Below are 15746 nucleotides of genomic sequence, written 5' to 3' on the forward strand. Positions count from 1 at the left end.
GGTCTCACTGTGTAGTTCTGACTTACCTGAATCTTGCTGTGGAGACCAGGCTCGCTCCAAATACACAAAGATCCACCTGCCTCTGCTTTGTGCCACTATACCCAGCAGTCTCAATTTTAAACATAAAACACACACTCTCTGCATTACACACGCTATCATGCCACACAACACCATACCAAAGAATTGCTTTCAATCATAGATCTCTTTATGATTTATTATAAGCAAATGTTGGGTTTGATTGCCTGTGTCATATGTGTTTGGTGTTGTGTAAAAACTTGTAAAAGGAAAGATTCTTGATTGGAAAAGTTAAGCTGTAAGAATCTAAGTGTACATGTTGCTTACATTGATAACTTACATTGATAATTTGATTCCCACCACTATTTCCTACTGTATACATGATAAAGAGGAAAGAAGTGAACAAATAAACAAGAATAAGAACCATATTTTGCCTTTCCTCTTGGGGAGCTTCAACTTAGGAACAATTCTGTGGATAACCAGACTCAATGCAGAATCTATTGTTCTATATGGGCAACCCAGCCATAGCAATAGTCCCCGTTATTCTAAGACAAACCATCTTATACAAAACCAAGGCTTTGTCAGTTCTACTTTGGTAAAATGTGTAAATTAGTGACTATGTCTAGACTACTTCCCTCCACTGCCTGCCTTCCCTCTTCCCCCAATTCCTCTTTATGGAAATTTGCATGGGAACAGAACTGTTATGGCTGCAAGAGCAAGCAAATGTTATCTGATCGTGGCATTCTGGCCCGTCTCCTCATAACTTATTCCTGGCATTATTTCGGGATCACTTCTCTCTCTGGGAAATACTGTTTGGCATATTCTTCACTTCCGTGGTTTTTCGAGTGTGCTGAACTCTGAAGGCGTATCTTAGTCAGCTGTAACCGCTGTGGACCCATAGCTCTCATCTCACAAGGAAGAAGAGATCATTTTTTTGGAGTTCTTTTTAAGTGACCATGGGCCAGGAACACAGACTTAGGTCACCCTAAATTCCATTTTCCAATGTGGAAACAACTTTGTGAAGTATTATATAACAAAGAAAGTCATAAATCAAGGCATGTTTAAAATGTATTTCTGGGTCAGGTGGTAGTGGTGCATATATCTTTGATCCCAGCACTTGGGAGGCATAGGCAGGCATAGGCAATCAGATCTCTGTGAGTTCAAGCACAGCCAGGATGTTTCACAGAGAAACCCTGTCTCTTAAAACAAAACAACAACAAAAAATTCTGGACACATCAGAGAGGCAGATACAGAGAAGGTGGGGAAGCTCTTGTGTAGGCCCAAGGTGCTATCTGACAACATTCATAGCTTTTGGATTGGTAGAAACTAGTGGTCCGCTAGATTAATAGATCCAACCGGTTCTCATCTGTTAGTCACAAGAGGTTAATTCCAACACAGAGGTGGACAAGGAATGGCCATTTCCAAGGGTTAGAAGTAGCCCCAGATAAGGTAATTAGCTCTCTGCCCTTTTGGGAATTTTCCTTTCCACCTCCATAAGGCTTGTGGAAGTGTTCTGCATAGCAGGATTTGGAGGTTCCGGTTGTTTGTGATCAACAGCGTCTAAGGAGAACTTGCTAGGAAGGAGACAATAAAGACCACTGGGAAAAGTCTTTAGTGGATCTTATTAGTGTTACCATGAACTTTCCCAAACATTATCCTCTCCCCCTGTTTCTTTATATACATCCTCTGGCTTCCTAAAAATACAGCTCCAATGATTACTGGAGGCTAGCAGATCAACAGGATATTTACTTTTATTTTTCTTTTCCTCTAAGAATGTATGTCTGAATTGTAGCCTTCAAGACATAGTTAGCTTATGCACACTGTGAACAAGCACCAACAGACTCTATTATCGAAGAGGCAGTATGATTAGAAAAATGGAAGCTCCCTGGCCACTATTTCCAGCTGTGCTTTATTTCCTGCATCGATTACTCCACAGATGCGGGCAGCTCTGCACCAGTGCACCAAACACTTTTGGTTTCCTTTGTTACTTTCTGGCAGGAACGCGACCCTCCAGTGACCAGCTGTGAGATAGCGACACGGCTCCGCTCCGTGAGCCTTGGATTTATTTCCTCTTGTCAACAGAAGATCAAGTTCTTTTTCCTTTTTCCCTCTTCTCCCAGTTTGTATTTTACAGGATAACCAGGAGGGCTGGATGAGAAAACGACCTCTGACTCTTCGTTAGTTAATAGAGTCTGTTGGTGCTTGTTCACGGTTGTACTTAAGCTAGTGCATAGCTGTTGCAGTCATTTAAACCGAGAGTCCTGGGACGCGGGGACAGGACTGGATGTTTTTAGCTCTGCCCCCAGCCGCAAGGCTCCTTTGATTGGACGTGGCTGGGCTCGACCGGCCTATGGGAGGCGGCGCACAGGTTCCCGGAAGTGGCGGCACCCAGGGTCAGTGTGCATCTCGGCTTCCGCGGCGGGCTTAGGGGCTAGCCTTCCTGGCGCCATGAGCTCCTTCCAGGGACAGATGGTGGAATATCCAACCATCTCTATTGACCGCTTTGACCGGGAGAACCTGAAAGCCCGCGCCTACTTCCTTTCGCACTGTCACAAGGGTGAGTGAGCCCCTCTTGCTATCTACTGCGACCGCACTAAGGCTGGAGATGGTACGAAGGGTCGGGGCCTGGTGAAGGAGAGAGCAGGCCGCGGACCCAGCGAGGCACTGGAAAGCACCCCTGGTCCCAGTCTGCTCTTAGCCTCGCCTTTGCTTTATTGAGTTCAGTACGACCTCTGTAACCCCAACTCCGGTTGCAATCTGACAGGACCCTCTGGTAAGGCTAAGCTGTTAGAAGTGCTGGTTGCTATCCTAAGAGAGGTCTGGTAAGGTTTAGTTAGCTCTTGCCCATACCTCCCTAACTCTCGTTTGTCACGCGCAAAGAAAACATGTTTCAAAACTTCTACATTAGGCAAGAGCCTGCGATCTGTGACTGTCTGTCTGCCTGCCTATCTCTCTCTGTCTCTGTCTGTCTGTCTCTCTGTCTCTCTCTCTCTCTCTCTCTCACACACACACACACACAATATCTAATACACACACTAATCTCTATTTCTCTCTGTGTGTGTTTCTCTGTCTCTCTCTGTCTCTCTCTCTGTCTCTCTCTCTCTCTCTCTCTCTCTCTCTCTCTCTCTCTCTCTCTCTCTCTCTCTCTCTCTCTCTCTCTCTGACACACACACACACAATCCATAAGCTTGGCCAGGTCGTTTTGTTTGTTTGTTTTGAGACAGGGTTTCTCGGTGTAGCTGGATCCTTTCCTGGAACTCACTCTGCTCACTCTGTAGACCAGGCTGGCCTCAAACTCACAGAGATCCGCCTACCTCTGTCTCCTGAGCGCTGGGATTAAAGGGTGTGCCACCACCACCCGGCTCATTCATTTTCTTCTTCTTCTTCTTCTTCTTCTTCTTCTTCTTCTTCTTCTTCTTCTTCTTCTTCTTCTTCTTCTTCTCCTTCTCCTTCTCCTTCTCCTTCTCCTTCTTCCTCCTCTTCCTCCTCTTCCTCCTCTTCCTCCTCCTCTTCTTCTTCTAAAGCAGCATCTTTTTAATTTAATTATCATGTATATAATGTTCTGTTTGCATGTATGCCTGCCCACCAGAAGAGGGCACCAGATCTCATAGATGGTTGTGAGCCACCATGTAGTTGCTGGGAATTGAACTCAGGACCTCTGGAAGAGCAGCCAGTGCTCTTAACCTCTGAGCCATCTCTCCAGCCCCTCATTTTTCTACTTATATCACTTTTTTAGGTTATCTGGCAGAGTTCTCATATCCTTGGTGTCGTCAAATCAGTTCACATAGCAATTGCCTGCCTCTGTCTCCTCAGCCATGTGGGGCTTCTTTTCATCCGCTCAGGTTGGACAACTTTGAGTGGTTCCTGCTTTGTACTCCGAAACATTCTTCATCTACAGAAGGACCAAAGACCTGTGGGATCAGTTTGCTCATAACAGTGAGCCTTATGTAATGTCTCTCAATAGGAAGCTCACAAAGACAACCCAGCTGTCGTGGGCCAAGGAATCCTCTTTTAAAAAAGTGAAGGAAAACTTGTTTTATGATTTCTGATTCTTTTTCTTGTAGATCACATGAAAGGATTGAGGGCTCCTTCCATGAAAAGAAGGCTGGAATGCAGGTAATTGATTTTTGTTACTTATTGGCATATAAGTAGCCATCTTAACTAAGAGATAGCACCTAGACAGAACAGTACTTCCACCTTAAGGGGTAGCCTGATAAGCCTGTATAAACACTATCTAGCTTCCCTACCGATGAGAAATCGAACACTACTACCAATATCCCAGGAACCCTGTATAATCACTGCTGCTCCTTCTCCCAGAACTAATTCCTATTTTGACCTTTCGTCATGATGGTCCAACTTTGGTTATTCTTGAATTTTATATAACTAGAAGACTTGACGTGGTGGTGTAACCCCCACACTGAGGAAACAAGAGGGTTGTGAGTTCAAGGCCAGCCTGGGTTACATAGTAAGAATTTGTCAAAAAAAAAAAAAACAAAAATAAGTAAATAGGATCATATACTCTATAGATTAAGAAATCTTCTTAAACATTTTTCAAAACCTTATTATTTTTGTTTCATGTAAATGCTTGTTTTTGCCTGCGTATATAGTATATATACATACCACTTATGTGCAGTGCCCACAGAAGCCAGAAGGTGCCAGGGTAACAGACATTTGTAATGGCTATGTGAGTGCTAGGAATTGAACCTGGGTCTTCTGGAAGAGCGACTATCCCAACTGCTGAGCCAACTCTCCAGCTCCAACTTTGTCTTAACATTGTATTTCTGTGGCCCATCTGTGTTGCTGGCTGCAGCAATGGCTCATTTGCTTTCATTTTTGTAAGGGTGTATGTTTATGTATATGAGTGGTTGTTCGAGAATCCTAGACTAACAAGATGCCCTGGCTGCTGTGATGGGCCAGGCATGGTGGAGATTGAGACTGCAGTGGCCCAGGTGGAGCTGTTGTCCTCATCAGAACCTCTTGATAACCTTTAAATAGGTACTATTGTTATTTCTGATTTACAGATGAGGATACTAAGAAGCCAAACAGGTTAAATGAGTTGCTCAGTGTCATAGGTCCAGTGAGTGGCAGGACCAGGTTTTTTATCCAGGTCTGCCTGATGTCAGAGCCTACGTATCAGCCGTGTAGCATCACCTTGTAACTGAGTGTTTTAAGATAACACCAGTCTCTCGGTTCCTCTGCATCAGGAATTGTGAGAGTGTACAGTGGGGATTGCTCCTTTCTGCCTGCCTGCCATCAGGTGGGACTGAAATCTGAAGACTCGAGTGTCTGAAACTTGGCAGGAAGCATGTAACAGCAACAAAGCCTAGGATAGCTGGCTTTCTGAGCTTGGCTGTCTCTGAGAAGCTTCTTTAACTCGAGACAGCTAGTTTTGTTTGTAGAGAATCCAGGGTTGAAAACTGTACATCCCGGGAGAACTATGGTGAAGTAGGCTTTTAGTCCAGGCACTCGGGAGGCAGAAGCACAGACAAATCTTTGTGAGTTTGAGGCCAGTCTGGTCTACATAGTAAGTTCCAGGTTAGCCAGGATGACATAGTGAGACCCTGTCAAAATAAACAAAACAAAGTCCCAAGGGAGAGTCAGGAGGCAGGCATATTGTCTGGAGAGCAAGCTTGAAGAGTCTTTTTGCCAGGTGTGGTGACGTGCCTCTGTAATTCCAGCCCTGGAGAGGCAGAGGCAGACAGATTCATGTGAGTTTGAGGGCAGCCTGATCTGCATAGTGAGTTTCAGGACAGTCAGTGCTGTTACACAGAGAAACCCTATCTCAACGTAGATCTTGGTATTAAAACAAAATCTACTCTAAGCAAAGTAGATCTTCCCCCTTTGAAGTGGTTTTTCTCAGGTGCCTTGCCACAGCGACAAGCTGGCTAACAAAGTACCGGTATACCACCACCCATTTCAGACCTGTCATTGAGCAGGAGGAGGGGGCATGCAGGGTCCTCCCCTCCCTAAGAAGTCCATCGCTTCTCTTATGTTAAAACCATGTGCTGGTTTTTATATTTAAACATTTAAAAAAAATACAGTGTTTGTATTTCCAATACAAATGCTTTAGTACTAAAACAAAAACAAAAGCAGTTCTGCAATTACCTCCATCATATTCTGTAGTCAAGGCGGCTACAGAGATCTGCCCAGTTCAAAATGAGGGCTCGTAAGCCCTTCCTGGTAGCGTGGAAATGTGTGGGTGTGGATAGGTGTGTTCGAGACACAGTCTCACCATGTAGCCCTGGCTTATGTACCTCAAATAATGCAAACAGATGGAGTATACAGTGTGTGGAACTATAATTCAGCTTGGAGTGTATTCCTAATCTCCAAGCTATACCATGACATTTTTAGAGTTTAATAGAAATTAGTATCTGTTCACTAGAAATGTAAATACAAGGACCGGAGGAGCTGCTCAGGGGTAGAGCACGTGACCGGCTACACAAGGCTCTGGCTTTGCTCTTCAGCATACACAGAAAAGTAGATTTATATGAAGCAAAAAGCAGAATTCTCTGTTCCCAGCACCCTCTTTCTGTTTCCTAGAAGTAACATTTGATGGTAATCCTTCCTAGTTGTACCTGACCACATATAAGCTTTATTTTTTTTTTCCTCTTTTCATGATGGGGGCTCATTTGCTAGGCTACACATTAAGCCCCCAGCACATGGTTTCAACAGAAGAGAAGCGATGCGCTTCTTAGGGAGGGGAGGACCCTGCATGGTGACGGGACTGAAATGGGTGATGGTATACCGGTACTTTGTTAGCCGGCTTGGCGCTGTGGCGCTGTGGCAAGGCACCTGAGAGAAGATCTACTTTGCTTCCTGGTTTCCGTCTGTGATTGGTTGGCTCCAGAGCTCTTAGGCACCCAGCGAGGAAGAAACGTGGCAAAAGACATGGCACATGAAAGCTGGTCCCTCCTGCCGTGAAGCAGAAAGGAAGAGACAGGGAGGACCAGGGATAAGGTCTACCCGCCAAGGATGTTTCCCCAGGGACATCCTCCCCCCGTTAGCCCCGCCTCCAGTAATGCTGTCATATCAGTTCATGACTCCATCACAGCGTTAATCTGTCAGAGGCCTTCCGTACCTCCAAAGCCCCGCCTCTTTCTGAACACCGTACTGGACACCAAGCCTTAGCATGTGGGTTTTAGAGGGGCTTTTATAGCCAAGTCATGGCAGCCACTGCCGTCACACTTTCCCTGATTGTGATTTACTGGAGAAAGATCATAGCCCGTGAAATGCATTGCTGACTCACCAAAGGGACTTGTGAATTCTGCTGAAACAGCTTTTCTCCAATTTTTTTTTTTTTTTTTGCTTTCAGTTTGAAGGTTTTCCTGTACTGTTCTCCAGTTACCAAGGAGCTGCTGTTAACTAGCACAAAGTACAAATTCTGGGAAAAACGAATTGTAAGTCACTTGTAATTTTAAAATTGTAATTTTTGCATAGCACTACTTTGTTGTAGACATGGGGAGTATTTTTAGAGGCATCCTTTTGAAAAACTCTTTGGAATTATTCAAAACTCCTTTCTTCACACATTATAGACTCACCATTAGAGCAGTGGTATTTGCTGTGTAATTCCGCAGTTTAGGAGTCAGCAATTGGCTGTTTCTTGTTCCACGAGAATGTGCTTTAGGTCTTACACTTGACCTACATGACAAAAAAAGAATGAGATATAGAATGCATACTTTGAGGGGGGGGAGGGATCTCGCTATGTAACTTTGACTGGTCTGGAATTTGCTATATAGACCAAGCTGACCTCAAACTCAAAGATCCACCTGCTTCTGCCACCTGAGTGCTAGGATTAAATGTGTGTGCCACCATACCTGGCCCAGAATGGATAACTTTTATTCTGTCAAAATGAAATGGATCTCTCCTCCAGAAGGTAGTCAAAAGAAAATTGCTGCACACATAAAATGTAAACATGGCAGACAAAGTCCTGCTATGAACCTTATTATCTAAAGGAGGAGCAGATTTCTCAGTGGAGGTGAGAAAAATTAAGAAAGCTCAAAGACAGGCCAATACTAACCTAGATCTAGATAAAGCAAAAGGATAGATTTTAAAAAGAAAAAAGAAAGAAAGGGAAGGAACAGCATAAACCAAACAGAAACCCAAAATGCCAGTATAGCGGTTTTCCATCATATGGAGTAGAACTAAAGGCCAAAGAAGCCAGCCAAACAAAAGGCCAGAGAACTGAAAGATCCACGGAGGATCATTCACTGTGATGAGAAGCTGCAGCTCAAGAGGACATGAACATATATGCCGTCAACAAAATACCTCTCGCTCAAAGTGATGCCTGCTGGAATCTGTCATGTCCACACACAGTCATGTCCACTGTAGAGCGTAGGTCTAGGGTTAGGATTGCTGCGGAGGGCAGGCTTTAAGTAGCTGTCAGAAGTCTGCATGAAGGGTAGTGTCTTGTCTGGCAGGTGACAGCTTTCAAGCCCCGGCTCCTCTGTCTTCTCTGCCCCACACCTGGCATGCCTCTGCCAAAAATGGCCAGATCAAAGCAAGCCCCGGCCAACCTCTTTACCACAGCGGCCAGGTGCGCAGCTCAGAGGTGGTGCGTGCCTAGTGTGTTTGGTCCCCAGTGCTACAAAACAACAGAACATGAGACAAGAGCCTGTGAGGTGGCTCAGAGGGAAAGGACTTGCCGGAAAAGCTAATGACCCAAGTTTGACCCCGGGACCTCTATGGCAGAAGGAGAGATCGAACTCCAAGTGAGCTTCTGACCTCTGCGTGTATGCTCACTTCCCCTCCACTCCACAATAATCAACTAAATGTGAACAATTATCTTTAAAAAAGGAAACAAGACAAGAACAACTGTGTACAGACTGAGCCTCCAACAGTCTGTGATAATAAGGAATCCAATGATTCACAAAGAATGGGATGATGAATAGTTAAGGGGACTGAATTATGATAACTCAATTTGATCACGACACATACGAACCAGATTATTGTTCTGTACCTAATAAGTCTGTGTGGACATTATGTTTCAATAAAAACAGCTACCAACATCTGCTGCCTCTAAAGCCACATCAGCCCCTTTCACCCTGCTTGGGTGCTGCACCCAGAAGATCCCGTGCTAGGAGTAGCGGTTTGTCATGCGTGTCTATCCCCCTGCCAGCTGAAGGATGTCAGTGTCCCCTGCAGATGTATCGCGGCAGCTGAGTGTCCACTGCAGATGTGTCACAGCAGCTGGACTGCTCTCCCTTCACCTCTAGACCAGGCTGTACCTCTGCCCTTAGTCTGAGGCAGTCAGGAAGTGGGGAAGAGACAACATAAGCTGGAATTCACAAAGGCATCTAGGGTCTGGGAGGGCAGCCAAGCCATGTCAGCATCTCCTTCCAGCCTCGATAGTGCTGACCGCCTGCTTTGGTACTGCATGAGTTATGGTCACATTGGCCCTTGACTGGGGAGTATATAAACCCTGTGAGCCCAGCCCTGGGGCATTGGAGAGAGGAGGATCGCTGCTGCTCACTGGCCAACTGAAGGTCTAGTGAGAGACCCTGTCTGGAAGAAGGAAAAGGTCATGGAGGAGGACACCTGACGCCAGCCTCTGCTTCCATACGCACATGCATGTTCACAGGAACACATACGCACCAATGTGGTGTCGCTGTTCTGAGAACCAGGATGATCAAAGAAAGAGGATCACTCCAGGATGTAATGGGGCTCTGAGGCAGCAGGGAGGCTCAGCCTCGATGAACTGAACCTCAAACAGCCACAGAGAAGCATATTTATATCACACCCCTGCAGCTTTATAGTCCTTATCATGTGCACAGTAATATAAGACGTTCCGGGTTTGCCAGGACCGTCTTGTGACTAGAGTCCTGCAGGGGTTGTGGAGCTACTTCAGAAATACCGTAAGTCTCTGAAAACCACGCTCCTTCAGAAATACCGTAAGTCTCTGAAAACCACGCTCCTTCAGAAATACCGTAAGTCTCTGAAAACCACGCTCCTTCAGAAACACCGTAAGTCTCTGAAAACCACGCTCCTTCGGAAACACCGTAAGTCTCAGAAAACCATGCTCCTTCAGAAACACCGTAAGTCTCAGAAAACCATGCTCCTTCAGAAATACCGTAAGTCTCTGAAAACCATGCTCCTTCAGAAACACCGTAAGTCTCTGAAAACCATGCTCCTTCAGAAATACCGTAAGTCTCTGAAAACCATGCTCCTTCGGAAACACCTTAAGTCTCAGAAAACCATGCTCCTTCAGAAACACCTTAAGTCTCAGAAAACCATCACTGATTGAATACAATGGATGACCTCAGGGCTCAGGTTCACCTATAAGCAATCCCAAGACTGGTGTTCATGCCACATACAATGGCTGTACGGGTTTGTCCACTACAGGAAAATCTATCTAGAGCTGGTGCTGCAGCTCAGCGGTGGAGTGCTTAATGTACCCCCATGCATGCCCTCCACATACATGCACATGCAGATAGGAAAAGTGAAGAAAATGGAAGTTCTCCAAAATCTCTTCAAAACAGTCTCCAGCCCAGTGGTTTCATGATGTAGCATGAGCTGATGCTTTTCATCTATAAATGGGATATTTTAACATTTGTTCCTGGTTACTGTGGGGGAGGGGCGGTATACTGAGCATATGTGCTCTGTGTGTGTGCTGAGCCTGGAGCCTAAGGCCTGTACACGCTAAGCAAGTGCTGTAACACTGAGCTATTGAAGACATTTTTGTTTTGTTATGCCATTTTCTTAAACTACTGATTTTACTGAAATCACAAATGGTTACGTGGAGTCTATAACGTCCTCACTTAATCTCTTTCCAGATAGCAATTGAAATTGAAACTCCTACCCAGATAGCTTTAGTTGACGAGGCATCAGGTGAGGTAACTATACATATTTTGTATTTTTTATTTGTGCTAAAATGATTCTTTAACTTTCTCTTTAATTTGGAATGCTCATTTATTCATAAACAATAATTTATGAATGAAGTAAATTTTTAGAAAAACAACCACAACATTTGTGAGTGTTTCGATCCCTATTTGCTGGGGTTCTCTCCCCATGGCCTGGCATTCTCTGACTGAAGATTGGGGTTCTCTCGCTGTGGGCTGGGGTTCTCTGACTGAAGATTGGGGTTCTCTCATTGTGGATTCTTAGCTATTATTTCTCACACAAGGAGAAGTAAAAGTTCCCCCTTAAGGGCACTAATCTGTTTTCTGGGGGGTTAACTTCAAGAATTAATCACCTGTCAAAAGCTTCTTAGTTAAATTCCCAGGGGTCATTGTTTGAACCCCCAGCTTCAGGGAATGGAGACATTCAGTCATAGATTGTTAGAATTATTTCAAACATTAGAAGGACTAAACATGGTGTATTTATTCTCTCTCTCTCCATGTTTATGACAAGAATGTTATTTGTTAATAGTACACATAGTACACAATGTTATTATTTATTGTTTCTTATATCTGGGATATAAAATAGTGGTTTGTTAATATTTTTGAAGCAAACTCAAGTACAATGGCTATCTTCTTTTTTAATAATTTTTTAATTACAAACAAAGTCTCTGCCCAAGTGATAAAATTTACTTTTTAGTCTTAAATTTAGAGCTAGTACTTTATGGTTGTATTGTTTAATAGTAAATAAGACTGTAGGCCTGCCTTAAAACAAAGCAAAACTCAGTCTAAATGACACCAAGGGCTAGGGGGATTTGCCTGTTTTCTGGCAGCCAAGTTAGCTTTGCTCTGTAGTCTGTTATAACAGCATCATATGTGGCTCCACAGTGTGGAACTCAGAAGGTGACCAGAAGAGAGGTGACCATTTAAATGCTAGAACACAGGGTGTATTCTTCTTCAATTTCATCCTGGTAGGGCCAGGGACAAGAAGGGAAGGAGAGGGAGAGAATGAGGGAGAGAGAGCAAGCCTGAATTTTTGCAAGTGTGACCTGGGAGGGATGTTATCATTGGCTTTGTCACCTGCAGATGCTTCCTCCAAGCCCAGCACTGAGCACCGGGCAGGCTCTTGTTGGGGTCTTGCTGTGCCACTTGTCTGTGCGATGCCATTTACATGCCTTGTCCTGTGACCTGGCTTTTGTGCAGTGTGTCCCCAGCCCCAACCTGGAGACCCCCACTGTGAGAAGTGGCTGAGGAATTATTACTGAGCAGTGAACCATTGCAGACAGAGCTCTGCTCCTCTTGAAAGCTGAGCAGTCAGTGGTGCCCAGCAGGCTCTGTCTTAAAGGACAATGCCATGTACAATGTGATGAGCTGGGACCGGGCTGCACCCACTCCTTTTTTCTGTTAATAATAGCATTATTACAATATTCATCAACACACAATTCACCCCCTTGAAGACCTGGTAGCTCTAATGCATTCACAGAACTATCCGTACACCACCGTAGTCAATTTTAGAATATTTTTACCACTCAGAAAAACCTGTGCCTGTTACAGCCACTTCCATCCCTTCCTGTCACAGCTCCTGGTGGCTGTTGTTTTCCTTTCTATCTTTTTGGACGTGCCTATTTGTGGAATTATTATACATCATAGGACTTCTTTCTCTGAGCATTTTTCAATAGGCATCCCTGTATGTGGGTGGCATGCATATATAGAATCTTATCTTTATGGCCAAATAGTATCCCATGGTGTGGACAAGCCTCATGCTGTTTATCCATTCATCCATTGCTAGGCATTATGAAGTGTTTCCACTCTGGGGCTGGTGTGAGTGATTATGCCATGAATGTCCATGCACAGATTTTCTCTTGTGACCATTCTCTTGTGTGTGTGCCTAGAAAAGGAACCGAGTCCTGTCATAGCTCTGTTTAGTTTGAAGAGTTGAGAGACTGAAAGAGGTGATGCTATGGACTATGAGTTAGGCTGCTCCTCATGATGACTTTTGTACTATTGTTTTCTTTCTTTTTTTTTAGAAGGAAGAGGTTGTTGTGACTCTCTTACCAGCTGGTCACTGCCCAGGATCAGTTATGTAAGGGGCCCCTCTGTTCCCATTTCTTCTTATATAAGTATATAAGTATGTATTATGTTTATAGAGATAACTTTTTAGCATCTAAAGGGTAGTATGTGTACAGAGATAGATTTCCTTTTTCTGGCAGTGTCTTTAATCTTTCCTTCAGAATTGAGGTTGGGAAGCCGAGATGAAGACCCCATGAAATGTGGCTTTCTCAGTGTACATGCCTTAAATTGGGATTTCTTCTGTGTCTCTGCGCTGTCATATCATAGTGATGTTTGTGGCTTTCTCAGTGTACATGCCTGAAATTGGGATTTCCTCTGTGTCTATGCGCTGTCATATCACGGGGATGTTTCTCTCTCTGGAATGCAATGATTTAAGTGTATATTAGGAAGTGCTAGAATATTCCAGGCCATGCCTAGTACAGATTCAGTAATGTTCCCATCCTGTTTGATCATACTTTATCATTTTTGTTTTTGCTCCCCATGGGGAAAAGTGGTAGTCACCAGGACTTAGCACTGCCAAAATTCTAACACTACCTTGTAAGGCATATGTTTGGCAGGAGGCCTTTGCTGTGATTTTAGCTTTCTTAAGACTTTGTGATTTGGAAGTTATTGAGATACATTTATTTTTCAGGTTTTTATTTCAGGGCAGTAATGGAACTGTCTTATATACAGGAGACTTCAGACTGGCAAAAGGAGAAGCTTCTAGAATGGAGCTTCTGCACTCTGGGGGCAGGTAGAGGACCTTCTATAATTCTTGGCTGTGCAGGTTGAATAAATTGTGTGTGTGTGTGTGTGTGTGTGTGTGTGTGTGTGTGTGTGTAGGTCAGAGGATAATTTGTGGGAGTGGGTCCCGTTTCACCACATGGGCCCTGGCAGGGGAACCCAGGCTGTCAGGCTTGGTGATCGGTGTCTTTACCCACAGAGTCATTTCTCTGCTTCAAAATCTGAACTCGCTCTGTAGACCAGGCTGGCCTTGAACTCACAGAGACCCACCTGCCTCTGCCTCCAGAGTGCTGGGACTACAAGTGTGTGCCAACACCAACTGGCTCATAAATATGTATTTTATTGGATGAATATTGTTCCAGTGAAATTGATGGACAACAGATTTGGAAGCAGAGTGGCACACACTTGAAAATAACTCGGGTTCTACATCATTTTATACACAGTTATGTCCCATGAAATAGCTAACAGTATTTTTTTTCTTCTTCTCAGAGTAAAAGACATCCAAAGTGTATATTTAGACACCACATTCTGTGACCCAAGGTTTTATCAAATTCCAAGTCGTGTATGTTTGCCTGGGGTGAAGGGACTGCTTGGGGTGACGGGACTGCTTGGGGTGATGGGGCTGCCTGGGGTGATGGGGCACCTGGGTGACGGGGCTGCCTGAGGTGATGGGTCTGCCTGAGGTGATGGGGTTGCCTGGGGTGACGGGGCTGCCTGGGGTGGTGAGCTAGGGGTGTAGCCACCTGTCTTGTTGGAATGGCTGGTGTAGGCTATTACAGCAGTTACCCCTTTGGGAAGCAATTGCCTCTGAATGTTGAAGAAGAGAAAGGTTAATGAGTTCCTTCAAAGTATCAATTTTTTTTCCTTTGGCCATCTAGGAGGAGTGCTTGAGAGGAATTTTGGAGCTGGTTCGGAGCTGGATCACTAGGAGTCCATACCACGCTGTGTGGCTGAACTGTAAAGCAGCTTATGGCTATGAGTATTTGTTCACTAACCTGAGTGAGGAGCTGGGAGTCCAGGTACCTCTTGCTTTTCCTAAACCCCTTCCTTACCTTGCCCCTCCCTATTCCCTTCCCTTACTCCTTTCCCTCCTCCTCCCCAAATAACTGAAGAAGGAGTGTGGGGGGGGTTGGAGCAGCTTGCCAAAACACAGCTGCCTCTTAGAAATCACCTCATCTTTATAGGTACATATCCTCTCAAAAGGGCAGTCACAGCTTAAAAATATGCCCCAGAGGCAAAGTATTTTTTCCCAAAGTGTGGGTTATAAAATAAATATAGCATTTGTGACCAGTATCAAAAGTAAATTTGAACCCAGTGATATCCAGTGATACCTGGCTGTATTGTTTGCAGTTTAGGTATTGACAGTGAACATTTACTTAGCTGGTTGGAAACACACATATACACATGAATATGGATTTCTCCTTGATTGTGTGCTGATCAGGTTGCTATGGAAATCATATTTCCTGCTTTGACTCATGGCCAACAACACATGAAGAACATTGACCTGGAGCTAGTAAATGGGTCAGTGCTGGGCATGGTTGGAGTTTTCCACTTGTCCATTTTGACCACTCTTTCCCAGATGTTTGATGCTGGCCGCTCAGACCCAGGGCAGAAGAGCCTGGGGTGTGTGTGGTGGCTGTTGAGCATGCACCTCCTCCTCCAGGGCACTCAAAAGTGTCTGGAACTTTTGTGCCTGAGAGAAGATGGATTTGAAATAATCACTGAACAAAACGAAACATTGGGACCAGGTGGACATTTGGAGTTGTGTACTATTAAATATAGATCCACCCGATGACAAATCTGTGCCCAGGCCCTAACAATGACCCACAATGTACTTTAGCACTGTTAAAATGATCTAGTTTTGCCGGGCATGTGACTTAGTGGCAGAGCACTCACCTGGCATGCACAAGGCCCTGGGTTCTATCCCCAGCACTGGGGGTAGGGGGAATCTAGTTTTTCTGTTTGAAATTAAAAAATTCTAACCTTCACTCTGTTGTGTGGAGCTGCAGGCCTGCTTTTCGTCCTGCCCAGCTCCTGCACGGCTAGCTTTACACCAGAAATAACAACACACAAACTGTATTCTTTTAAACACTGCTTGGCCCATTA

At 44.6% G+C, this 15746-nt stretch overlaps 1 protein-coding gene across 3 annotated transcripts in view; it reads left to right on the plus strand.

Annotated features, from left to right (window-relative positions):
- The first annotated feature begins 2442 nt into the window (after positions 1–2442).
- Positions 2443–15746, plus strand: part of Dclre1c (DNA cross-link repair 1C) — a 35177-nt gene continuing 21873 nt past the window's right edge. For all 3 annotated transcript variants that reach the window (XR_009058176.1, XM_057786931.1, XM_057786932.1), the window contains exons 1-8: positions 2443–2572; positions 4080–4131; positions 7328–7412; positions 10785–10844; positions 12875–12930; positions 13549–13650; positions 14130–14202; positions 14519–14659. Coding sequence is in view for 2 of the 3 variants with exons in the window: in XM_057786931.1 (XP_057642914.1) it covers positions 2464–2572; positions 4080–4131; positions 7328–7412; positions 10785–10844; positions 12875–12930; positions 13549–13650; positions 14130–14202; positions 14519–14659 (678 nt within the window). In the remaining variant the exon portion in view is untranslated. The remainder of the gene's footprint in view (positions 2573–4079; positions 4132–7327; positions 7413–10784; positions 10845–12874; positions 12931–13548; positions 13651–14129; positions 14203–14518; positions 14660–15746) is intronic.

The sequence above is a fragment of the Chionomys nivalis genome, chromosome 13 (genome assembly GCF_950005125.1).
Source record: "Chionomys nivalis chromosome 13, mChiNiv1.1, whole genome shotgun sequence".
Lineage (NCBI taxonomy): Eukaryota > Metazoa > Chordata > Mammalia > Rodentia > Cricetidae > Chionomys > Chionomys nivalis.